Consider the following 27,481-nt stretch of genomic DNA (forward strand, 5'->3'; position numbering starts at 1 on the left):
GTTGGCCTCCTTCCTTCATCTGCTCTTGGTCCATCACTGCTCGGTGTGTGGAATGTGTGCTGGGGAAGAGCATCCTTTTACATGGGACGCATTTCCTGTAATTGCCTGAACTGGCTGTGCTCCTTCAGCCAACAGGATGCCATTTTGCAAAGTTCTGAACAAGGAGGATCAGAACAGCAAGGTCTGTGTGCGCTTCCCAGGAATAAGGGTTATCTGCTCAAGTTTCAGATGTTCCATTACCCTGCCTAATTCCCCCTTTGTTCCATGCCTTCAGTCCTTCCATCTCCTCCCGTAACCCCTGACTGGCCTACTTTTTGATTTTCGGAGCTGAAGTCCTCAAATTGCCACCAAGGCTTCGCATTCACGCCTGGATTTCAAAGCTTGAAAAGCAGAAGTGGTGGCAAGGAGATGCGTGTGCCTGCAGGCAGAGGGAAGGCACTACCTGAAAATATCAGCAATTCCGGGACAGGAATGAATATCCTGCAATTTACATGACTTTGATTATGCTAAGTAAATGTTAGCTGACAAGGATCAAAGCCTGAGCAAGGTGCATTGACAGACATAATTACCAAATGCAAACGGATTCAGACACAAATAGGAGCCCACTCTTGTCAGGCTCTCTGCAAACTTCACTCCTACTCTAGGCAGATCTGGAAATATACGACTTTTATATTCATTCCCTTAGAGAAAAAACAGCTGGAGATGAAAAAGATGTGAAAGCCATCAGGTCCAACAGCCCGCCTCAAGGCAACGTTCCCAAAGGCAGCGGCACTGAGCCCCCTTCAGCTCGGCGGCCAAACTGCAGCAGCTCGTGGGAGCCTCATTCTGGTGGGGGACGGGGCTGAAGGCAAATGGTCCAGAGCCAAACATCCAAAAAACAGGAGAACATTGTAGATGATAGCTCTTATTGCCAGTAAGCAAGCCTTAGGAGAGGAATTTCGACCCTTTAGGATGGAGGACAAACCTATGCAAAAACAGGGATCCATCCAAGAACTGGCAGGCAGCGGAGAGGGGCTGGAGCCGGAGCAGCAGGAAGCGTCTGTAGCTGCCTGGGGAACCCTGAAGGGCTGGAGTGAGACCTTAGGTGGGCAGATGGGTCCTGGGAGGCTAAGGCTGAACAACACTGCTTTACGGCATGCCGGGTTCCCCATGCATGAACACGCCCAACACGGGACACAGTGTGTTCCCCAGAAGTAGATTACAAGACTTCAGGAAAGGTTCTGCATCAAGGAGCTGCTTGAGCAAATGAGCCAAGCACTACCTTCAGTTGCTCCAACATTACTTTCTGGAGCGCTGCTTGAAAGCTAAACTGTTCCAGCCACTGGAACATTCTCCATTCGCGAGCGCAGAAATGATTTATCTTCATGCACAGGTCTTGCACACTCAGGCCACTGCGCATTGGAAGGGATTTTTGGATTAAACATGCAGGTACCCAAGCATGTCCACAGTCCTTTCATCTAAAAAGGGTGGAAGGATACTGGAAACAAGAAATGCACCTGTACAGGCGTCTCAACAGGGACAGGATGGGGATCCCTGAGCAGTGGTGGCCATCAGCAAATTGTTTCTTGAAAATGCCAATGTCATATATTTGATGGTATTTAATAGCATATGATGGGGCATTTATGCCAGTTGTGTTTTAGCACTTCCAGTATTTTGTGTGGTAATTGTTTTAGCTCTTAAAAATATATATTGGAACTTTATCCTGCATTTTATCTGTATTTTGCATTCTGTAATGCTGTAAACTTAAGAGCTGCCTAGAGAGCTTTGGCTAGTGGGCGGTGTAGAAATGAAGAGAACAACAACAAGAGGAATCTTGTGTGAATGACTCCTAAAACCGGCCAATGCTTCACGTCTGTGAGACTGAACCAAATCAGATCAGAAGCCAACACTGTGAATGCACGAGAATGGAAGGTCAAAAGGAAGTTGTTTTAGGGGTTTCTCCCCAGGGCCTTTGTGGAGACACATGAACAGCATTTGTTCCATCTGCCACCTGCCTTTAATCCAATCCCTTTGAGACCATTCTTTCTTTTCCTGTAGCAAAGACTGGGACTGGGACTCAGGCGATCTGGGTTTGAGTCCCCACCCAGCCATAAAGCCAGCTGAGTGACTTTGGGCCAGTTGCTGGCTCGAAGGACAAAAGGAAAGAGAAGGAAAACCTTGCTGGCTGTTCTGGGTTCATTGTGAGAGGAAGAAAGGTGAGATATCAATGGATTGCAATTCATCCTCATCCTCCTCTCTGTATAGCACAGGGATGCAGGACTCTGGCCCTACAGAGATTCCTATCTAGCCCTCCAGAATTTGTTAGAGGGCCAAGGGCCTTCTACTGGCCCATCTCCTGTCACCCAGTCACCAAGCTTTTGTTGGTTCCTTGGCTTTTGTGCAGCCTTTCACCCATTCTAACAGTTTGAAATGCCTCTCCTTGGACTCGTGCTAAATTACTAGCACTAAAGGCTTTAAGCTAGAATATCCAGGGATTTTGGGGTGGTGTGGGTGGGTAGGCAGCTCACCGCATTTGTCCTCCGTACTACATACCGCTGCAATCTGGCCTCAAGGCGAGAGACCAAAATGAAATATGGCCCTTTGGCTGAAGAAGGCTCTGCACCCCAGTGGATTTTCAGGGAGCCAGAAGAGCCTCCATGGAAAGAAGGAGCCAGGTCAGTCCTCTACTGGGAGTGCAACTGATCTAGTGTAAATCTGGATTCAGGCTACGATTCCGAGAGCCACAGAGTCCTGAAGCCAGATAAGGTTGCTCATATTCCCACGTACCCCTGAACTGCAAAGGAAGACCTTTGGCAGTTCATGCTTTCTGGACTCGTCCACATTATGTGGGAGATTCATATTGTTTGGATCAACAACTGGATCTAGAAGAGAAATAATTGGAGCAGACCCAGTGCTGCTCTGAATGCTCCTTGTTCAAGTTACAGGAGCAACCACCATGCAGATTAAGAATCACTAGTCTGGATCCAACCCATACCGAAGAACTAACTGATGCCATTTCATACATTTGCATGGCTGCTGAATTGATATTAATTCCATGCATTTTATTTAGAACAGGGGTCTCAAACTCGCGGCCCTCGGGCCAATTGCCGGGACAGGTGGGGCACGGGGGAGAGGCCCTGTGGCCTTCAAAGCACCGGCGTTGCCCGGGCCGGTCGTGGGATGAGCAGCCCACCACCACCGCGGTGGTGGAATACTTGATGCGGCCCAGCCTCACCCAGGCTCTACTTCCAGCGGCCCCCAGGTCAGTTGAGTTTGAGACCCCTGATTTAGAAGCTTTGGACCAGCACTGGCCAGCAGGCCTGATTAAACGGAGCTCTCGTTTCTATGACTCTTGTTTCCCTGCTGCATCTCCAAGAAAGCATTTCTTTGTCTTCCAGTAAAGTCATCTCATCTACTGTCACTCTGATCCAAACCTCAGTGACTGTGTGAGTCTTTCTGATATTTGCATCACTTATTCTCCTCCTTGATGATCTTCACTAATTGCATGGGGGAGGGGGAAGGAGGGGGAAGGAGGGCGCCGTCGAAAGAAGGCAGTTGAAGATGCTACTTCAGCTGGAACAAGATGTCAACCCGACCCCAGCATTAGAGAGGGCCAATTTAAAAATCATTTGGAGTGGGTTTATGATGTGTGCCTGACTAGACATTAGATGTGTAAATCACTGTTCAGTGCATCAGAGAAAAAGAAGAAGAAGAAAGGAAGTGCAGAATTATTAGTATCAGCTTTGTATTCGGAATATATAGAGATAAGTCCTCTCTACCCCTTTTAGATAATAGCAATAATAATCAATCTGCAAGGCATGTTAAGTTCAATTATTTTTGCAATGATCTGCAACTACTTGGCCTTTTTGTTATGACAGATAATGGATTTTTAGTAAAAAAGCAAATTAAAACATGACCACTCCCTCACCTTAAAAATGCATTCTGGAAATGAATGGTGATTACACAGAATTGCATGAGCAAAAGCCCTTGTCTGAAATTCACATGAAGTTCATTTTCCATTTCTCTGCTTCAGTGGATCTACTCCCAACCACCCCCACGCAGGAGTACGGATGGTGTGGAGGGGCTTTCATTCTGTGCCATTTCTAGACTGGCCTTGCAGTTCATCACTGTACTTTATAAAGAGCTGAAACTAAAAGCAATGGCAGACAGTGAGAAAATCCCCTAATCCTTTGGAAGACAAATGCATATATAATAAGGTTGTGATCTATAACAGGATTTCGATGAAACCTTTGGCTGATTAATTGGTGATGGCAAATTTTAATAGGTAGGGCTTCAAGTTAGGCACATATGTTTATTCTGAGGCTTTTTAATACTTCTACATTAAACGGAGTTAATTCAAGAGGGGCATCTTTGTTGGCCTGTTGTAGCAAAATGAAAATCAAAACAACCCACTGCTCCCTAAAAATAATCTCAGGATGCCTTAAAGCAGAGTCCAGGGGTCTAATTCCATTTTTGAAGCTCTTGGGATCACATTCCCCTGCCTTAAAGAAGAGTTCCTAGTAGGAACTTTTCTGGGGTAGAAATGCCTTCAAGTCCAACTCATGCTTTTAATGAACTGGGTTTTAGGCAAGTATATATTTAGAGCTAGTGTGGTGTAGTGGTTAAGAGCGTGGGACTGGGACTCAGGCGATCCGGGTTCTAGTCCCCGCTCAGCCATGGAGCCAACTGGGTGACTTTGGGCCAGTCACAGACTCTCAGCCCAACCTACCTCACAGGGTTGTTGTTGTGGGGATAAGATGGAGAAGGAGAATGATGTAAGCTGCCTTGAGCCCTTTGTAGGAAAAGGCAGGATATAAATAGAAAAATAAATAAATAAATAAATAAAAATAAATATTTATTATAGCATTTACATTCCACATTTCTCCTCTTGCAAGGAGCCCAAGATAGCTTATGTGGTCCTCCTCCTCCTTCTCTTCATGTTATCCTCACAACAGCCCTTTGAGGTAGGTTAGGGTGTGAGTCAAAGTCACCCAGTGGTCTTATGGCTGGTGGGGGCTTGAACCTGGCTTTCCCCAGGAATCATTACACTCCCATTTGAGCCTGTTTGGATGATACCTCCCCCGACCTTCTTCCTATGTGCTGCCAGGGAATGGCATCTCACCACCTGTGATGGGCCTGCCTCCAAGACCACCAGATGCTCCTTCCTCCTATGGCAGGGAGAGGCAGCCATTTGCTCCTGGCGTAGCCACCGCAATGCAGAACACATTCTGTCAGCGGAAGCAGCCAGTTCCCCACTGGAAATGTGCCCACGAACCACAGGCTTCACATCCGTGGAGTCCACAATGGCCCCACCCACAGAACAGTCATCTCCAACCTGATAATCCAGGTCTTTCAGGCTACAAGTTCAACCCAGGATGTTTTGTTGCCTGAGCCAAAGGACCCTCACCAACTTATCAGACTGGCCGTTGAATCTGTCCTCAGCAGTGTCAGTGGGACAAACCCTGCACCACACCGGAAGGCAGTAAACCAGTTTATGCTGAATCGGTCCAGCAGCCCATGTAGCCCAGTATTTCCAGACACTGACTGGTAGAGGCTCGCAGGTTTTAGGATGGAACTTTCCATCCCTGCCTGGGTTGCTGTGGATCAGATTTTGGACCTTTCCCAGGCAAAACTTCTATTCTATCATTGGGCCGGGGCCCTTCTCTCAGGGTGGGAGGGGCTGAAGGCCAATGTGGGTGGGGCTAGAGCCCACAAGGCCACACCTCCTCTTGCTCTCTTTTCTTCCCACCTCCTTTTTGTTCATTAGCTCTTTCTTCCTCAATCCTGCTTCCCCTGCCAAGAAGGCTGCCAGGAAGAGACAGATCACTCCCACCAGCAGCCTGAAATGATCGCTTGCAAATCGCTTTTGAAATTCAGCCAAAGGCCGCAGGGCCATGAATGGCCTAGGATTGCTGTCTTAAGCACCTTCCTGCAACCTCTGTTATCCAAAGCACTCCAAGTTTCTAAACTGTGATTTTACAAAAGCAAGTTGGGAAATGGTTAGCTCTCACGAGCCTTAATCCCATTTTTTCTCTCCCACCCTCAACGAAAAAGAGAAAAGCTGCTGTTCACATCCTAATTATACCTGAAGGCTGAAAGAATCAAAGCTGATATTTTCAGGAGCTGCCCCCCTTCTCCTAGCTGCAAAATTGGTTTGTCTCTTTAGTGATAAAATCCTATCTCTTTTCTGGATTTGAATTATATCAGAATGTCTGAAGTAGAAATCACACAAATTAATCAGATTCTGCACAGGTGGCTTGCTAGGAGATACCAATCAAAGCAAGTGCAGCTTGGAGGTTCCAAGAGTATTATTTTTAATTACTAATTGCACTGCTTGTCTAAAATTAGCACTTCAGTGCCACCGTTTTGAAAATGCCATAGGGCCTGCAGGGCAAAGCAGGGACACCTGACGGGGACGGGGAGGGGGAGGAGAAGCAGCCGTACCCAAGAAAGCTTCACAGTTCTGGCTGCTGCTTCCGATTGGGTCTTCAGAAATGAATGCTGAGAAAGACAAAGGCCTCCTGCAAGACAGCTGTATTATAACTGTTTCTCATATGCTATGAATAATTATTCACAGCATTTCTCTCATCACTCATGGTCAGGACTGAGTTATGGCCATGGGCCCACTTGGGTGTTTCCGGTGCAATGGTGGCATATGTTTTACCTAGGCAATATGGAATCTCCTACTGGTTTAATAAAGATTAGAATAATCTCTGGGGAGGCGGGGGGGGGGGGGGCAGCACATTGTTGGCATGGACCAGGAGCATCTCTTATTTATTTCTGCCTCGTATTTATATCCCTCCTTTTTTCCTGCAAGGAACCCAAAGCTGCTTGTGCAGTCTTCCGCCTTTATCTTCATGACAACCCTGTGAGGTAGGTTAGGCTGAAGGTCGGGGCCTGGCCGAAACCCACCCAGGGAGCTGCAAGACTGAGTGGAAGAGGCACTCGGATCCCAGGTCCCAGTCGGACCCTCCAGCCCTTATGCCACACGGACTCTGAGTCCCCGCCTTCTGGATCCCTTTGGGGGATGAGGAACGTGACCCTGTCCCTCAGCCTTAGATGACCGAGAAACCCAGCAACCCAGTCGTGCATTTGCACCAGGATCCTGTCGAGAGGGAAATGCTGCAGAATGTTTCTACATCACAGCTCTGGCACAGCTGTAGGTTAATAGACACGCAGGAGGAAGACCCCATGTAGAGGAGGTGCAATGGTGTGTTTCAGACCTGAGGGGCCTGCAGGATGAAAAAGGAGCCGGGCTATCAGGAAGTCAATGGCACAAGGCAATACAACATGTTAGCAAAGGATAGAAAAACAGCCCGGGGCGAAGAGAAGAGAGACAGCCTCAGGACAGACTTGATTTGCCTGTCTCTTTGCCAGTCTGCCTGGGGTAGGCAAGATTGCAAGCTAGAGAAGAGAGATGGACTGGGAGACGAGAGGGGAAAAAGAGGACACCGGGGCTGAATTTTCAACCCATCATTAATAATCTCTTGAAGATTGTCAAGGAATGCAGTTTTCTCCTTGGAACAACTTCTCCAACTTTTGTGTTTGTTTAAATTCTGCGATATAAAAAAAGGATTGGAATGCAAGGTTCTTCTTCATCATCATCACCACCATCGTTAGACTAAATATCAAGAAAAGCTTCCTCACTGTCAGAGCAATACAACAGTGGAACCAGCTGCCTAGAGTGTGGGTGGGCTCTCCCACACTAGAGACATTCAAAAAGAAACTGGGCAGCCATCTGAGTGGGATGGTGTAATTTGGCGTCCTGAAACAGCAGGGGGTTGGACCTGATGAGGGGGTTGGACCTAGTAGAGTTGGCCCCTTCCAACTCTACTATTCTAAGATCCTATGATCTATAGCCCCCCCCCCCACCCCTTCATCCCCAGTCAGCATAACAGATAAACTCAAGGGGAGAGAAATATTGGAATGGGAATGAATTTTGTCCCACTGGCTGCCACTAGGAGGATTGTCTGCAGCAATTTTGGATCAGTGGAGAGTCTCTGGGGAGCACCAGAAGGCTCCACAGACGGCTGGAGAACTCACCTGTCTGGGGTTCAACCCCCTCGATTTACTTTCCTATTGCACAATGACATATTTGAAAAAAATGCTTTGGAAACTTTACTCTAGGATTCACTTGCTTCTCTTGCTGACCTCTGAACTGTGAGGCTGGCTTGCAAAACTGTTGACAGAAACTGGCCCAGTAATCCAGGTTTAGTGAAGAGTAGCTTAATTAAACTAGTAAAGGAGTGTTGCTTATTACAGTGCTCCCTCCTTCACTCAGGCTTTGCATGTCTCATTTTAATGAGTTTGCAGAAGAGTTGCTCTGCAAAGTACCTTACTTTGCACTTTGCAAGAACAGCACTTGAAAAACTTGCTCTAGGTGCCAATGGCATTATTAAGAAATAGACAAAGAAAGGGAAAGAGGGAAGGGAAAAACAAACTGGAGAGCAAGGGCTACCTTTTGTTCTGTTTTGTTTTTCAATGAGAAGAAGGTGATCAGACTTCGTTAGAGGTCCTCACAAAATGGATGCAAATTATGGCCAAAATTTTCTGGATACCCACATCCTTCTATATAGCACACACCCATGCAGGTGTATATATGTTCACACGCACACCCCTTGAGCAAGAGTGTTGCATTGATCTTCCATCTTTTGGTATAAGCCCTGAATCTCTGAGAGTTCACCTGCCCCACCACTCCGCTTCACAGGTGCTTGCAGAAATAATGGTCCAGGGACCTCGATTACTGCTCCGGCTCCCCCCTCTGGATTAGCTGACTCTTCGCCCACTTTTGCTTCATTTCCTGATGCCTGTCTCCCCTGACTCTTTCTGCCTAAGGTTTCCCCCCAAAATCTGCCTTCCGCTCCCTTGTCCAAGCATTCCTTTCTACCAGTAGGGGTGTCCCTATTAGGAAACGGGGTCCTTAAAAGACACTCTCACACACAGACTTTACAGCCAGTGTAAATTAACATATGCAAATGTGCACTTTTTGTGCTGTGGGTTTGAGCTTTGGCTTTTTCAGTACCTAGCACTGCCCCAGGTTATACCATCTGCATCTGCGTTTTCCCATAATATCATCAAAGATGTAGGAACTCTACCTACCTTTACACCTGGAAGCCTTACATAGTGGAAACATTTAAATGCGCTATTGGAACAATGTGCGCTATATTATTAGTACTCTAATTGTTCTAGTAATATTTTTGAACTATTCCATAAAAAGAAAGAATTGTTCTCAGCTGACAAGGTAGAGGTTTCAATTAACTTATCCATGAATGTTTTAAAGGTCAAATGAATCTAAAGTATTGTTTTGTAAGAGGCATGTGGGAACATAACACAGCTGGATTAAAAACACACACACAATGCAAAGAAAATAGTTTTCCAAATCAAAGAATGAAACCCTACATTTTAAAATCCCGGAACAAGCTTTTGAGGTAAGGTTGAACTGAGAGAAGGGGAATCTCAGTTCATCCTCGGGCAAGGGCCATTTCAATACAGAGCACAAATCATATCCTAAAGCCTCTGCAACTTAGTCTCCCCACAAAAATATTCTGTCTAATTGGGTCAGTCTTCTCTGGTGAGCACTAGAAGCATACATGGATTGCTCCAAACTACTTCCAAGTTCATCTCCTAAAACCTAATAGACCATTATATACATAATACAACTGACAAAAGATGCAAATACTCCACATTTAAATCAGTTCAGAAACTGCAATTAGGGCAAAATATAGCTAGCAGATTGCTGTGCAGAGCCCAGTGACTGTAACTTATAACTCTGTTCTTTTCTCAGTTACACTGGTGACTTTCTTGTTTTCTGACTGAAGTTAAAGTACCTTTAAAGTTGGACCAAGTAGCTGCCAGAATTGTCTCTCCTCATATGGGAGTGCCTGGGAGACAGGGATTTGCATGAGTCGCTCCAAACCCTTTGCGAATCTTCCAAGCTCCTCCTTTGTATGCTTTCAGGCATTTGTTGACTTATTTTATCAAGTGTTCAATGCACAACATGTGGGCTCTCCAACAAAATGCTGCAGTATGGAATGCTCATGTTCGGAATTTCAGCAAGCCCATACCCTTTCCCAGAATACTCTATTCCAGTGGTGGCGAACTGAGCATTGGACAACAGCGCACATAGAGGCCATGGACATGTTCAGAAAGGAGTAGCAGCGCCAGGCGATGATGTCACGACCCACGACTCATTAGCCGCGACTCATCCGAGATATCACATGACCAGCCAGTGTGCTGCCAAGGAGATATATATATTTGCCTGGACTGCTGTGAGTTGTTTTTTCTAAACTAAAACCTAAGTTTTCATGTTCAATTGCAGTGTTGGACTTTGTGATAAATAAGTGGGTGTTGGGTTGCAGTATGGGCACTTGGTCGCTAAAAGGTTCTCCATCACGGGTTAGGGTTAGAAAAATGAGGTGTCCTGGCATGATTTTGATGGTTGGATTGTGTTTAGAATGGGCAGAAGCAATGAGCTGTGCAAAAAAAGCTACTCAAGGAAGGCTTTTTCAAAATCGCCCGCTTTCAATTGTATTTTACGCCTATAGTAGGGTTAGGGGTGTACGCCAGGGTAGGGTTAGGCCAGTGGTGGTGCACTCATGGCGCACGTTCCACAGTGGGCATGCAGAGCCCTCTATTTTGGCATGCAAGCCAAGTCACCCCAGCATCACTGTGGCAGCCGAGCATCGGATAACAGCACACATAGGGGCCATGCGCATGCTTGGAAAGGAGTAGTACGTCACGAGCTGTGGCTCATTAGCCGCAACTTGTCCGAGATATCACATGGCCTGTCAGTATGCTGCCAATATCTGCTTGGACTGGCTGTGAGTTGTTTTTTTCTAAACTCAAATCTGTTTTCAGGTTTGATTGCAGTGTTGGCATTTTGCGATAAGTGGGTTTTGGGTTGCAGTTTGGGCACTTGGTCTTTTAAAGTTTCGCCATCACTGCCCTATTCTATCCTCCCTCCCTCAGTAGTTTTCCATTTTCCTTCCAGTCAGAATTCTATGGCTGTGGAAAACAGTCATCACTGAGCTGGCTTTGGTTTCCTTCTAAGACACAATTTTCAGTAAAGATGTTGGGGTACTTCCACAAATCTTGGGGTTCCTCAAACCGTGCTTGATAACTCTCTCTTATGGGAAGATGGTGTTGTTTTGGTTACATGAAGATCCACATTTGCAATTAGTATTAGTGAATGTCCCTTCTTGATCTGTTATGTTATTTTAGCCTTTTGACTGAATGCTGCAATTTTAGAATTTTAATTGGATGCCAATAATGGTGATGATGATAGATAGCAATAGATCCCAGATGGGTAAAAAATCAGAAGGGTTAAAAAAAGAGAGCTCCCTCCTTAGAGTATATGCCTCCTTACTTCTGGTTGTTCCAACCCTAATTAACATTAATAAGGGTTCTTCTTAATCCAGGATTTCAAACCTAGTTTAAACTTGCTGTTGGATCTTAGTCAAAGAGGAAGCCTGGTTAAACTTAGCTGTGGTTAATGCCAGTGGTGCTGATCTCCTTAAGTAGGGAAGAATTTATTCCAGGGAGAAAAACATGGTGAGGAGGAGGAGGCATGTCTTTCTGAGCCTGGCTCCCCATTCCTTAACCACTGTCTAGTCCAACCCATTGAGAAAGGGAAACATTGCATGATTTCAATAAGTGACCTACAGAGCAGAAAAGCACCAAATCAGAATGATAATAGAACTAAAAAATGCAGTAAAATAAAAGTAGGGAAGTCCATTTCTTACAGTCAGTGGTGATTTCGTAGGGGGAGTTGAGGCGTGCATCTCCACAGGGTGAAGTGCTTACGTACAGATGAAACAGAATGTTCTCTTTCAGCTTGTATCCTCCCTCTTTTAACCGCATGAAGATTGATCGCTCACCGTCTTCTCGTCGTTTGCTAGGATCACAGAGAAAGGTTGCAGGTCATTTCTTACATTCCAGATTGGAACAAGCTCTATTCTCCCTACAGGCTAGCTGATAGTCTTTCTTCTACATACCTAGCATCATTTTCCCCTTCTCGGAGATGTTTGTATCTCTCCACACTGTTATACTGAGTTTAGCACTCCATCTCAACTCATTATACAACAAACAAACCACGAGGTTAGAATCAAAATACATGATCAAAACAGGAGTCATTATTCTTAAGGTGAACCTGAAAGGCAGCCCAGAAATATTTTAAGTAAACAGACCATGCAAACAATAACCAAATCACAGTGTTGCCACTTTTATGTCCACCAAAAGTTTTAAAGGCTGCAATCCCATAGCCAGTTACCTGGGAGCAAGTCCCACTGAGTAGCTGTGCATAGAAGTACATGGTAAAAGCCCAAATGATGAAGAAGGAAAAGCTGGATGTGTTTCCACCCTTTTAAGACACCGCACATCAAAGGACTGTTTGCAGCCCATTTCACCCTCAGAAGCATAATTTGTGCAGCAGTCACATTTTTTGTAGATAAGAAGGGAGGATGCGTAGGAAGAGTACTGCTATTGATCGGTTAAAAGAAATGGTAAAAAAGCCACTGATAGGAAAGGGTGGACTTCGGGTATAATTTATTAATTCTCCCTTCTGGTTTATCTTCAAAGAGTAATACCATCTATAGGAGAACCATTAATCCATATTTGGAGAATGGAAAGGTAATAATAGCTGCATTTGGATGTCAAAATAAGCTCTAGTTGGTCATGATGGCTTTGCATGCTATCCCTTCCCTCCATTCCTCCAGGGGACGTGGCCATGAAGAGTGCATTGGACGCCCTTGTTTCCGTTTAAAAAATAATAATAATTGCAGCTTGTTGCACCATCCAAATTCAACAAACTGTGGTTAATCTTAAATATTGTTTGTTGAAACACACCAGCTTCATAACCCACACTTACCTTGTTTCAAGGAAACCATAGTTAAGATCAACCACAGATTATTGGGTTTGGATGATACAAAAAGCCACAGTTAATCAAAAGCAGAAGTGAAATGTTTTAATCACATTATAGCCATGATAGAAAGAGGAGTGGGAAGTACATGAACTGGGTGGGGGGCCAGGTTTATTTATGGCACAATAAACTATGGTTTATCATAACACCACAATGCAATCTATATACTTATTAAAATAAATAAGGGTCATAAATTAAGGCTGGAGGTAAAAATATTAAACTTGTTCTGCAAGCAAATGGGAACAAAAATGCAAATTCAAGGTTTAACTTTGCTGATAAAGTCAGTGTTACAATACATACAGCTTTTTGATTTTCATCAGTTAATCTTTACTATTTTAATACTTCATTTTTTATCTTAACTTTCTTTTACTAAGTAATTTGGGCTAGATAATAAGTTGAGTCTTTGTGTCCATCAAGTCAATTATCCTAGAATCCATTCAGCAGTTTAAGTGAACTGCAGTTTAAGTGAGATTTGAGCAAAGTAAATGGTTGGAAAATTGGTTCCCAACAAGCGGATCATAAACACATTTACTTGAAACAAGCCATGTTGATTTGTGCTGAATTTCCACAAAATGGCTTGCAGCTCATACAACGGTGAGAGCTTCAGCCACATCAATACAATTTCAATAGACATACTTGAGAATAAATAATTTGAATGTTGCAGCAGACAATTTGTTTACTGCCACAACATGAATCATATATAATCAGATTAGAATGCAACTCCCTATTTGCATGTCCAGGCAGACTCTAACAGTCCTATTAGTTACATGATGGACTAATTTGCAAATCATTCTGTATTCAGAGCCTGGACCAATGCAGGGGCATCTGGCCTCAACATTTCTTTAGTTGCGTGGGAAACTGGTTGTGTATTGGACTCCTCACAAGCCACGGCACAGCAGATCACCATCCCGGGTTTGTTTGCTTCTAATGGCTCACACAATCCACTGCACCGATACGGCAAGCTGCATCACCAGCCCAGACCCATTTCTTCAACGTGGGCTGGATGTGGCTGCAGGGAGGGTATTGCTCTCTTGCAACAGCTCCACTAGCTATCAGTCAGTGTCTGAAGTCCTGATGATGACCTATAGAGCCCTATATGGCTTGGGGCAAAGCCCCCTGAATGACTGCCTTCTCTGCTCTTGAGATCTTTGGGGGAGACCCTTCCTTCAAGACCGCTACTTTCAGAGGTATCTTTGGTGGCAAGACAAAAGGAGCTAGTCCCTGGTTATGGAGCTCCCTGGCAAAGGTTGGGTCCCCTCTCCACTACCCTTCTGCTGGCAGACAAGGACTGCTGCTTTTACTCTGTTTGTGTTGTGCTTTGATTGTTTTAAAGGTGTCTATATTTGTCTATATTGTTTTCATGCATTTTATTCACGAAACATGGTCACCCAAAGTGCCATTTTTGGCAGAAAGGCTGGGCACAAACCAAATAAAGAAGCACGTGTCTGAATGGACCTTACCCGTGTGCAAGCAGCAGTGTTTAAGGATCTCCCTGTGCAATCAGGAATCCTGCCACTGCAGGAAGAAAAAATCCAGCCTGGTTCCAGCACCCTGATACAGATTGGCTTTACCCGCATAGATCATCTGAAAGCAAGAAAGGCTCCAGCATGGAGCACAGTGTCCCCTGATGAGACCTTATCTATGCCAGTGGCGCCTTGCAGGTGACAACCACATAACAGCGGTTCTAGCTGGCAAATTGCCATTTAAATTTCTGCATGTGTCTCCTATTCAACATCATTCTGTGGGAAACAGTGGTGCTTAATGCTTGGGACTCATCAGGTTCCCCAGAGCAGACCTCTGCAGTGGGCCCTGAAGGGGCATGGTTGAACTCGCGTCTTACTTGTGGGATCCCTACAAGCAGCCTGGGAAATGGATGCTGGATCAAATAGACCTTTGCCCTGATACATCATGGCTCTTCTTCTGCCCTTAATGGGGTGTCATACCTGAGGCTGAACCTGTCTGAGGCAGCATCATTGTCCATCAGTGCTGAGTCAGCACCGACAGGGGCTGATATGGTACTTTTCTGAAATTATTTATTTATTTTAAGTTTGTATACGCTGTCCAACACTAAAGTCTCTGGACAGCTTACAAAAAACCAAAAACAAAAACAAAAAACCCAACCACATACAACAAACAACACACTGCGTCCGACCATTGATGATGAAATCAAAGATAAAACCAATTATATTCTCACACAAGAAATATGCATTTGTGAAAATATGGTTTGGGTTATATAAGGTTGCTTTTCCTCCAGAAATCCTTCTAATTCACTCAGTGCGTTCTTCCATCACTCTCCCTTCCAGACAACAGTTTTTTGCGTGAATAGCAGGCAAGGCACGAATCATTTTTCTGGGAATGTGTGCTTGCTGCAATGAGCTGTCTAATTGAACTTGCTGCAATGAGCTGCAATGGAATGAGCTGTCTAATTCTTGCAAAAAGACTTGCTCTGCCTTTCACCAGTTACAAGGTCTCTCCCAAACAAACCGACATGATCCTGATTAAGAGTTATACCCAAACACGTGAAGTAACCATAGCTTTACCGGTCCAGCATCAGAGGCAGTCTGCCTATGCACACCAGTTGCAGGGGAACATGGGTGGAAGGTGCTGCTCCTGCATGCCTATCCTGCTTGTAGGGACCCTCCTGTGAGCAGCCAGTTGGCTCCTGCGTGGCTTGGATGGACCCTGGACTTGCTGGATCCTGCACAGCTCTTCTGACCTTATGCCTGATGAAGCGGGATGCAGTCTGCTGGTGCAGACATCTCACCCCCTGCTAAATCAGTTTTAACCCAGGGCTCTTGTTGTTCCCGTTAACTCTGAATGCAGCTAAAATACGTTCCTCTCCCAGAGAATCACCAACCAGGCTTAGCAACTCTTTGCATGTGCTTTCTGCTGGCTTGTTTCTGTGCCGAAGCACCCCGTCCTTTTCCAGCACAGTCTTCACACTGTTAAAACGGTTTTGCTGTCACTCTTCCATGGTTTGCTTGTTTTGTCAGCTTTTGATGCTGTGATGCGTTTTCTGTCGAGTGAAATTTACAGCCACATTACCCGTCTTGACAGGAGTGCTGAGCCGCTAGGATCTCCTGAGGAGAGGGTGGAAGCCTGCGGTGCTCTCATTTCCCTACCACCTTCGGTGAAATCTCCCTGCTACTTTAATTGCATTATCACCCCAACACAGACCTACAGAACAATAGGATACCTGAAGATCCTGGGGCTGGGGAGCGGAACGCAATCACACCCTTTTTGAATCCAGACAAAGGCAAATCATCTGGGAAGGGGAGAGACTGCAAAAATGGGAACACAGCTATCGCCTCCTGTTATTATGCGAAATTGTATTATTGCATTATTATATTGTTTTACTAAGTATTCTAAACCGCCTTGGGAGAATAATTTATCCTAAAAGGTGGTTTAAAATCCATTACATGAAACAAGTGAACATACAAATAAATAAAAATAACACTAATAGTATCTGGAGACAGTTGCTAGGTGTGCAAACAAAGGTGGTTGCTAGGTGTGCAAACAAGGGGGGGCAGAGGTGGTTCTTCAGGAGAATTCGAAATTTAATTACCTGGGAAAAATGGAACATAGATTTTTTCCCCTATAGGTCCTTCCCTCCTAGAGCTGAAACCTGACTTGCCTTGCAACCTACAGTCAAAGACTCAGGTGTCCCACCGAGAAGCAGCCTGAGCATGCTGCTGAGGTCACTCACGTCAACTGACAGAGCTGACCTAACTTTCGTCGCCGTGTTTCATTTGGCTCACTTCTGACTCCATCAGCTCGGAGGCTCCCTTTTTTAAAGGAAGGATGTGTGGAGTCCTGGCCTTGCTATGGAAGATACCGCTGTGGCTTGGACCACTCGCTCAGGAGATGGTCAAGCCAGGTGAGGACAAGCACAAGGGGAAGCCTGCGGAGCAACGCCACAGCTCAGTGGATGGAGAATCAGCCAGCGCTGCCTTCAGCCTAGTTGGGCTTCAACCAAGTTGAAGGACTTTGAGGTCAGGTTTATAGCTTTACATTTTAACCAGCATAGTTAAAATTGTGTGCTACCGTGGTTAGAATGTTGAACTGGGTCTCAGAAAAGCTGGGCTGTAGTTCCTACTCAGCCATGAAGCTCCCTGAGTGATCTGGGTCAGTCGCAGACTCAGCTTAGCCTACCTCACTGTGTTGTCGTGAGGATAAAATGGAGAGGCAGTGAGGCTTATATATCACCGAGGGCTCGCAGCAAGAGGGCAAAAGGCGGGCTTTCCACGCAACAATAAATAACAAATAAATATAATGAACAGCCTGCACAGAGGACAAGGAAGCTGCTTTAGAGCTGGACTAGATCTGACTGCATGACAAGCTACACTCAAGGGCTGAGTGTGGGTTGCTGAAAGCGTTGTCCTGTTTGAACCCAGGTTTTTAGCTGTGCTAAATCTGAACCCAGGTTTTTTACTGATGCAACAAAGAAAGCCTCACAGAACCAGCCCAGGTGGTGTTTTTGGGTTGTGGCCATGGGTGATGGGGGGGGGAGGGGAGGGCAGGAGGCTCACCTGAACAAAGGACTGTCCATGCAAGGGTTCTACCTATGTGGCAAGCGTAACGTGGGAAGGGCTGGCCACCAAAGGTCAGGCCACCGCAGCTAACCCTGTGGCCAGGATGCACTAAAGAGGAAGCATTTTTTTTCTAATGGAAGCAGTTGCTTCCACCCCATCCGTGGTCTTCTGAGCTTGCACTGCTCATGCGACTAGGGCAGCCCCTTCCCCACATAAAATGATACCTTGGTATGCTCAGCTAGATAAATGCTTAGGGGAAGCACACAGCAGATCATGAAGGCAACAGCCCTCCATGGGTTCCCCCCTGCAGCAAGGGGTCCCCAGTGGCACGATGCTGCTGAACCTGGGGGCATCCCCCCAAAAGCTGCCTCACCCCGTGAAGCCAACCCGGCCTGTGGGGCTGAGTAGCGGCAAGATCCACCCATCACCGTGTCTTGTGTGAATGACTTTCCCGGGTTTCTCTGGGGTCTCCTGCAGATCCATTTTGTTCAGGCAGAAGGGGAAAATGCAGTGGGCAACTGGCACATGGACCAGGCAGTCCTGCCTTTTATTCCCAGGGAGCAGCAGAAGTCTGTTCAACCTTCCTTTGAAACCTCCTCTGCCCTTTTTCAGCTGAGCCCAGGGGACCCAATCAACATCATGTACGGAAAAAGGGATATGAGAAAGGTCATACATGCATTACTGCCTCGAAAAAGGCAAAGTAGCTTTGCAATACTTTCAACTGTATTCCAGAAGGCCCCCTCCCGAACAGTGTGTGTGTGTGTGTGTGCGCGCGCGCAGAGCAGCTTCTGGCTAAATAGAGAAGAGTCTTCCGTAGGAGTTGTTATGAACAGGGCTTTATGCTGCTCTGAGAATTCCCTTCACAAAAGAATGTAGCATTGATCCAAATAACATAATAACATAACTGAATGTGCTCAGGAGATGGATCAATACGGAGCTTAAGAAACAGTGATTGCACTTCTATCCCTAGAGGCACGGATGCCATTCTTAACACAAAGCAAGCAGAGGGACTGCTAAGTAGAGAAAACATAGTAATTTAATGTAAACCCAAAACTGCAGCGGGAGGGGGCAGAGAAGGAAACCAAGATAACAAATCAGTTATGCTGGATTCCATTCAGGTTCTCATTTTCTTTTGCTTCTTTTAAACGTGTTCTCATCTGCTCTGTTACAGCCATTACTGCATTCTGTCAATGAGGTAACAGGCCTTTGGAGTTCCTTTCCCAAACATGTACAAGTGGCACCAACCTGACAATCTTTTTAGTGAAAGGTAAAGACATTGATTTACCTAAGCTGCTAAAAGGCTTCCAGCTTTTCAGTTTGTCTTTTAATGTTGCTGCCTCTCAGTTTGTTGGTCTGTTAGGAAGGGTTTTTTTTAAAAAAAATGTACTGCATTTTGCATGGACAATTCTATTTATGATGACACTACCATAGAACCTAATTGGATGAAGGAAAGTTTAGAATTTTTTTAACAAAGAATTCATAACTTAGTTTTTTAAAATGTCTTAGAGCAGGGGCTTGTGAAATCAACTCTGCTTTTTTAATAGAATTCTGAAACCCACAAACTGGAGTCCAGATTTGAATTCACATGTTGAGTTACAGAAATATGAGCCCATGAACCTGGTGTGAGCGTCAGAACACTCTTCCATATAACAATTCATTCCTAGTTACTCCAAGCTTCCTTAATTTCAGTGAATAACTGACGACAAAAGGAGGGAGTCATTTTGCTTATGCTATTTTTTAAACATTGTGAACTAGAAATTCTTGCTGATCAATTACACATCAGTCAGAGACTCATCATTAGAACAGATCTATTCTCTGTCCACCCCGTCTTAGATAATATACAAGCATTTAGTTTAGCACTTACTGTATATATTCACATAAACCATCCAACGGGTTTTGAATTTGTGAAATAATAAAAGAAATGCTCATCTCTGAGCATATGCAGAGTGCATTGGGAAAACAGAAATCAGAGGGTATGATTTGTGGCTGCACTGAGGCGGGGAGGCAACTGAAGCAGAAAGCAAAGGGCCCCTATGTATTTCTGTGTCTGAAACAGAATCACACTAGTTTGTGGCTTAGGTTGTAAACAGTCTGGATTATTTTTAATCCTTGGATCCAATAATAATAATAATAATAATAATAATAATAATAATAATAATAATAACTGAAAATGCATCCATGAGAGGCTGGAAGAGGGAGCTGTTCCTTAGGAAGGCCTGTACTGCTATAAAGAAGTCTATCTAAACCAGTTGGCATGCTAAAATATTTCTTCAGGTCTGTGCAGCAGTAGAGATAACTTTGCTCATGGGGTCTGTTGTAAATTTTTGTAGTAATTACCACAGGGAAAAACCTAGGAGTGGTGTGAAGTCAGGTTTTCAAGGGGGACGTCTGACCCATTGGAGAAACCAGGTCAGAAGACAGGTCACAACTAGAAGACCCCTAAGACACCAAGCAAGCCGAGAAAATTGGCAGGAGAGTATGGAATGGGTTTGGAATTTGGTGGAAGTCCTTAGGAAAGAAGCACAACCTGATTGCTGCTGGGTGGGTGGTGAAAAGCAATGAAGATGTTGGGAATGGGGCAGGAGATGCAGAACATGGCACCTCACTTGCAGAGAGTTTGGGACTATTGGGTGCGGTTTTATAAATCAAACAAATAAAATAGCTAACACACTGATTATGAGAATATCATGAAGAGTTGTAGGAGAATGTGAAAATAGCTTAGGTTGTTCAGTGGTGCAACCTGAAGCAGACATAACATAGATAAGAAAAATGAGATAATCTGGATAATTCTGGATCTAGCTCCATGTTCCAGAAAATGATATCTAATGGTCTGGCCATATTATAGAAACATAGAAACAGAGTGAGTCAGAAGGGGTCTCCCGGGCCATCTAGTCTGACCACCCGCTCTAGTTGTGCCCAAGGTCCCATTACCCAAAACTGCAGGTTTCCGCATGATGCCTCCAAATGCCCACCCCTTCCATCTGTGCTCTTCAAGGCTCCTCACATGGTAAGAATGTGGGAAAGGCCTGGCTCCTTTGGAGCCACCAGGTGCTTGGCCTGTTCTGCTTTCCACGCTCTCTCTTCTGAGTTTGGGACAAACAGCAAGCCTAAGCTAGACGGGCCAGTGTTAGACGCAGGGCATAAGACAGTTCCTTATGTGCGAAACAGGCTCAGTGGACCAAGGAACTTTCCTATCACCTTGAGACGCCTGAAAGGCTTTTTGGTGGAAGCAGTTCACCAGTTCATCTGCAAGGTGCAGAAGGATGAGCTACTGGGTGATGCAGGGACTTGTGTGAAGCATCTCTAATGCTGTTGATATGTTCTTGGGATCATGGAGCCTTTAACCATTGAACCATTTCCTTCCCCACCACAAACCTGATAGAAAACTCCTCCAACAGGGGAGTTAATCACAGTGCAAACAGAGGCTTCTGAGGAAAGATTTTTTGGAGACCAAGGCAGTTCAAATCCCCATTCCCTGCCCCAGTCCTGAGGCAGGTCAGGCTCCCTGTATCCACCATCTGCACTCGCAACACATGCATAGCCATACCATTAATGTACCAGGTCTAATATACAGCAGCTCACAGATTCAGGCTGGATTCAGGTAACTCTTGTTGAAGAACCTCTAAGAGAGGGATGATCTAAACCCAATGGCAGGACATCTAGATCAAGGTAATTCCCTCATTGCTTTCTAGACTGTGCCATTTTTGGCAGACAAAGAAAATAAGGAAAGCAATTCTGGATTGCGCCGAGGTCCATCACGCCTGTTCGCACGGCAGCCAACCAGCTGTCTGTGGGAAACCCACAACCAGGATGGGAGTACAACAGCACCTCTTGCCCATGCGGCTCAGCAAGTGGGGCACATAGGTATGCCACCTCTGATACTAAAGGTAGCGCACAGTCCTTGGGACCAGCAGTCACTGATCTCCTCCTTCACCCATTTGTCCAATCCACCTTTTTAAAGCCATGCACATGAATGGCTGCCCCTACATTTTGTGGTAGTGAATGACAAAGTTTTACTCTGTGTGGGGCTGGGAGCATTGCTGTGTACTGATTCCAGGGCGGTTGTCTGCTTCACGCACCAGTGGGTAGCTTTTTTATGATCCAAGGAATGTATTAATGACCAACAAAATACAGGGGAGCATGTTCGTCGTAAATAATCTGCTCCAGTGTGACTCAGCAGCAGTGAAGGAAGAAAATGCCCATAATGAGGAGACGGCCAGCCGTTCATTCGGCGGCCATTCATTCTTCTTATTTGGTCTGTGGCTAAAGCATCCCTTGCAAACAACCAAGAGGATTTGTAAAACATGGCTTGATGATTAAAATCTAATACCTGCTGAAGGAAAATAGGCTGCCATGAAATGCCTGCAGACTAAATCTGACTTGCTTTGTGCAGTTGTTTGGCCCATACGGACCAAGCAAGTCAAAAATGGTGAGCTAGAAAACCAGCTCTTTCACAGCTCTCATTATTCCAAACTGGGTTAAACCAGACTTCGGGTTATTGGGATGCAATGGAGTGCTACCATGAATTGAACGTTTCGCTGAGACTCTCTCCTAGCCCTGCACAACTGGGGACCCATCAAGCTGAATGCAGCTCGCCACCAGCCAAGTATGACAGCTCTCACCAGGAACTTGATGAAAATTTGTTTATTGCTCTCTGCCTGGGGCTGCACACACAAGAGATTGCTTTGCACCCATGCACCAGCCTGTTCGAAGGTGACCTGTTATTTCATCTGTTTCCTAGGGCTGATATATCAACATAATATTGTTGTCAAAAGTGTTGTTGTCTTAATTGGGTTTTCCATGACCTTTGGGTTGAGCAGATATTTGTTCCAAAAAACCATCCAAAACTATATATCGTGACTACAGGAACTGCAGCGCTGAGATAAATCACTAGGGTCCCACAAGGATGTGTACTGGGAGCCAGGCTGTGTAGCTTGTTCATAAATGAATTGGAATTAGGGGTAAGCAGGGAGGGTGGCCAGGTTTGCGGTAAACACCCAATTATTCAGCAGGGTGTGTCTATGGGGGAGTTGGGAGGAGCTCCGAAAGGACAGAAACATAGAAACAGCACGAGTCAGAAGGGGTCTCCCAGGCCATCTAGTCTGACCCCCACTCCAGTGTCAGCTCTGCTCACGACATGCCCACCATGTGCATGTCCAGCCTATCTTTGAATGCTCTCACCGATGGGGCCTCAATGACCTCCCGTGGAAACCCATTCCACACCCTCAGGGCCCCAACTGTCAGGTGCCCCCCGGCATCCAAATGAAACCCCGGCTCCCCAAGCTTGGCTCTGCTGGAGCGCGTCCCGCCTTCCTCTGCAGGGGAGAACAGGTCCTCACGCATCCCATGCGACATCCCCTCACACGCCTGCCTGTCGCCAACGGATCCCCCCTGAGTCTCCTAGGATCTCTCTAGACTGGATCTCAAGAGGCCAAATGAGGTTAACTGCTAGCAGGTGTAAAGTGGCACACACAGGACACAAAATCCTAACTTCACATATATGCTGATGGGGCCTGAGGTAACACTGACTGATCCCGAAGTTCAATGAAAACATCATCCCAGTGTGCAGCAGCTGTGGAAAAAGCAATTTCTATGTTGGGGATCATTAGGAAAGGAATGGGAGAATCAAAGTACGCATGTCATAATGCCTTAACACAAAATGGTGGTGCACCCACACATTAAAGACCACGTGCATTTCTGATCACTGCACCTCGAAAGGGGATATTGGACAGCTAGAAAGGTGCAGAGATGAACCACAAAAATTACCAGGAGACAGGAAAACCCTTTCCCACCCCCAGGAGGAAACAGTACAATGTCTGGGTCTTTTTCTAGCTTGGAAAGAAGGCAGCTAAGGAGGTGGGCATGATCGAAGTGCATAAAAGGATGCATGGTGCAGAGAAAGCAGGTTGGCTGAAGGTCTCTCGCTCTTTGTCTCTCCCATGGGACGAGAACCTGTGCTCATGGTACGAAGTTAAATGGGGAGAGCTCCAGGATCAATGAATGGAAGTGTTTCTTCACTTAGCACATAGTTAAACTGTGGAACTCACAATCGTGAGATACAGTGATGGCCACCAATTTGGATGGCTTTAAAATGGTTTGGACAAATTCAAGAAGAATATGCTTAGCTATGGCTGACCATCCTCATAATTATGCATTGCCTCCAGTAATAGAAGGAGAAGCCTTTGAGTATATTAACAAGTATGTTAATTGCCTGTTATTCTGCTTTATTTACTTTTAGATTTATTGCCAAATTAAATCCAAGCACTACCAAAGGAACTTTTTTTCTTGTGTTTCCCCTACATAATCTCTAGGTGGCACTATAGTATAGCAGATTAACACAAATGCACAACTGGAAATGGTCTTTTGTTGACTTTTGCAATGAAGCAGCGCTTCCCCTCTGCTCTTTAAAAATTTTTGTTTATTAGACACAGAAGCAAAATTGGAGATTCATGGCATCACCTAAATACCCTGTAAACAGCCACAAGCAGGAATGACAAACATGTTATAAACGCTGCATGTAGAAAAAAGCACCTTGAATACAGTTGTCAGGGCTGGGCTCCATTTTGTTCTAATCCAATGCAGCTGTTAGCTTTTTAACTATTTTGTTTCCTTCATTCCCTTTACTTTGCCTGATTTTTCCTTTCTTTTGTTAACTTAGGGAGGCCAAGGCCACTTGTAAAATTTCCGCTTTGTCCCTGCAAGAAATTTCAGAGACCTCTGACAACGCTCCTTGTCCGAGCATTTTCCAAACCAAGCTTACCTGAGGTGCAGCTCCAGCTGTGAGTACAGGAAGTGAACGAAGGCCCTCCTTGCCAGAATTTCTGCATGGCAGTCATTGACCACCAGTCCTTGGTCATTAAGGTATTCTCCATTTATGCATTTGGTACCCGATGACAGCACAATAACCTGAGCTTGCCGAATGTCCAAACCTGTGGAAAGATTAAAAACACGCACACAACAAACATGAGAAGGATTTCGAATTGTCTGACAGTACTATGTCATAATTGCTGGAGTCCTTTAAGACTGCACTTTCATGTTGTAACCGAGAGAACCCTAATAGCGTGATGGCTCTGTGAATATGCAGCGGTCTTGTATCTCAGCACTACTGGAATAATGTGGGGTCCATTTCAGTCTGGAATGCTAATTCCCAGATAAAAGCCAGCTAGAAAGTTTACTTGTTGAATCAATAACTACATCACAAGAAATGTACATTCTGCAAAGAGCTAATAAAAGAATCTCCTGTAGTACTGATAAATAGCAACCTGGTAGGGGTGTATTTTCCCTTTTCTTTTTTATGATAGAAACATACACTACCTTTAATACGAGCTTTCATTTCCGTGACACTGGAAGCACTAATAAAAAGCAAGTGAGTTTCAGAGCTTCTCTTCTTTAGAAGTTGTACTGAAAATAAAGACCTTTCATTGCAGTTGGGTCTCTGCTTTGTCTCACATCAATGCTCCTGTAGCATTACTCAGTTCCTTGTTCTCACGGCCGAGAAGAACATGTATACATATAGAAATAATACTAAGGGCTGGGTCTTGCATCCTAGCCTAAACTTACCTGCCCCGCTGTTCATCTTTTTTCATAAAACAAAACAAACTGGATCGGTTTGTTTTGAAACAAAGTCTACATTTGTGCCCATGTGCTGTATTGCTAAGAAACAAGGAGGAGTGGGTCCAAAATTTAGAAGCCAGCAAGCTTTTCTAGGAGATAAGAGTGAAAAGCTGCTTCCAACTTCTTCAGCAACTCAAATACCAGTCACAAGACCTGATTTTTTGGATGAATTAGGATGCTGTGTTTATTTTATTTTTGACTTACTATTAAACCATCCCAAGACTTTGGTAAGGAATGGTCTAAAAAAGTTTTAAATAAATAAATTTAAATAAATAGTTTTTTTTTTTAGAGGCCAGGGGCTCTGGATTTCTGCACCCCATTTAAGAAACATGATAGCTGGCTGGGAATGAATGGAAAACAACTGGGAAGCTTAGAGTCCCTGGGAATATCAGTTGTGAGGTCTGGTAAAAAGGGAAGAGGCATTGACACGCTTCTGGCTTTGGCCTACCACTCCTTTGATTGGTCTTTGATGTCTCTACTCCCTGAGTATTAACAATCTGGTTGATTGCTGGCATATTACATGGTGCCATTTCAGTCAATTTGTGTCATAGTTGTCTTGAACCCACAGACCCACCTTCTCCAGCTTAATGCCCAGCAGATGTGTTGGAGTGCAAGTCCCATTCTTCCCAGCCAAATGGGGGAAATAGAGAAGCTTTACGCCAGTGCAGACTTAAGGTTCCATGTTAAGAGTCTGGGACCATAATGTAAGTGTTTGCACTCTCTTTTGTGGTTTGCAATAACAAAGTGTGGCATTATATTTTCATTTGCACTAACCATGATTCATGGTAATTAGTATTGCCTCAAACTCGGTTATCAGGGAGATGGGGAAAGCCAAGATTCCTAGCTCAGTGGAGCTCCTCATTGCAGAGTTTATTGTGACCATTGTAGAAGCTACGCATGGTGCTCTGTGGTGGTGAATTCAGTTTGAGGGTAGTTTCAGCACCACGGACAGCTCCCATAAAGCTCCATTTAAACTGCTGTCATTCCACTTGAAATAGGGGTCACCAATCTCCCCTGAATTAGAGCCTCATTACACATGGGTTGCTATTTCTAGCTATCAGCACTAGATATCCACACCTATATCTATTCTGCCCCAATTGCACATTATTTTGCTGCCTTCCAGACTTGGCATTTGTAATTGCTGTAGGTCACATTCTATGTATTTGTTAGGAATTGATCAACTCTCAAGGACAAGCATTGATGAGTTATCCTCAGGAAGAATTTCTGTCTGCTTTGCACTGGCTCTTTGTCAGTTTGGAAGGCTGTTCCCAGAGGTTTGGTTCTCAGTTGCAGCTCTGAACTGCAGCCTGAAGGCCTTGCCTTGCCTTGTCCTTTCACCTTAACCCACTGAATCTTGGATACAAATGCAGATACTCATCAGGTGTCTATCATTAGCAATCACAAGCACATATCATTTGACTGCTCATCCTTTCCTCTGCTTCTCGAGGTGGACAGAACTCTTGTTAGCTAAAGCATATCTCAGCCACCTGCATGGCCTTCCCTAGCAGCTGCTCCCATTGCTATCTGTGGCTTAGGCTATGCGCTGCCTCAGACAGAAGAAGACTTCTTCCATAAGACTGATGCCAAGACAGCAAAGCAAGGGACAATACCCATAGTTATTAAGCCTTTTGTTTAAGATGTGCAACACCAGTGCTGTGAAGGATACACACACGTCATGCAGCTTTATACTATAAAGTCAGCAAATTATGGAACTAGAGGGATCTGAAGATTCCAGGTGAACAATGTCTTGCCCCCACAGGGAATTATGCCTTCTGTTATGTTGCCAGCGAGGCTCTCCAACTTCTGTATATCTGTCAGGCTTTGATGCATGCATTGATTAGTTAATCCCCAGGAGAACTTCCCTCTGGACTGCAGTAGCCCCACCTCACTGGAACAAACCTCTCTGCAGCTTGATTCTGTGCTCCTGCTCCAAACCACAACCTGAAGGCCTCACCCGGCATTGCTCCCCCCACCCCATGCACTTGGTCTCAGTTCATCTTACCCATCCAGGTCAAATGTCTCCCATTCCCCTACTACTAAGTGTTTACAGACATGAGCGTTTGCAACGGAAATGCTTCACATGTATCGCAACGCGTTGTTCCCCCAGGTGCAGGTTCCAAGCTGTTGGTTTGTAAATGGCAAGAGTTTAATTTTTATTGCAATAAGCTTTTGCAAACAATTGTTTCATTTTTCTGGCAGACCAGATGAAGTATGACACAGCCTAAGTAAGCCTGAGTAATTAAATAACCATTAAAAAGAATTAATCTCAGGAGATACATTGCATCAAAATAACACATGCCCCCCTTTCCTCTTTTTATCCCAATTTAACCCTTTGTTTTACAAAATCTTATATGACTCAATGACACAATTTAAAATAAACCCAGAAAAGGGCGCTTCTTTCTCTCTGTTATAGTTGTCACCTGGTACATCGACTGTGGCA

At 45.0% G+C, this 27,481-nt stretch overlaps 1 protein-coding gene across 1 annotated transcript in view; it reads right to left on the minus strand.

The window, feature by feature from the left end:
* Positions 1 to 27,481, minus strand: part of ADARB2 (adenosine deaminase RNA specific B2 (inactive)) — a 128,385-nt gene that overhangs the window by 27,084 nt on the left and 73,820 nt on the right. The window contains exons 6-7 of the mRNA XM_044425010.1: positions 24,188 to 24,356; positions 11,721 to 11,872 (exon numbers count right to left, since the gene is read on the minus strand). Of these exons, the coding sequence (XP_044280945.1) occupies positions 11,721 to 11,872; positions 24,188 to 24,356 (321 nt within the window). The remainder of the gene's footprint in view (positions 1 to 11,720; positions 11,873 to 24,187; positions 24,357 to 27,481) is intronic.

Source organism: Varanus komodoensis, unplaced genomic scaffold (genome assembly GCF_004798865.1).
Source record: "Varanus komodoensis strain SLA01 unplaced genomic scaffold, ASM479886v1 scaffold15, whole genome shotgun sequence".
Taxonomy (NCBI): domain Eukaryota; kingdom Metazoa; phylum Chordata; class Lepidosauria; order Squamata; family Varanidae; genus Varanus; species Varanus komodoensis.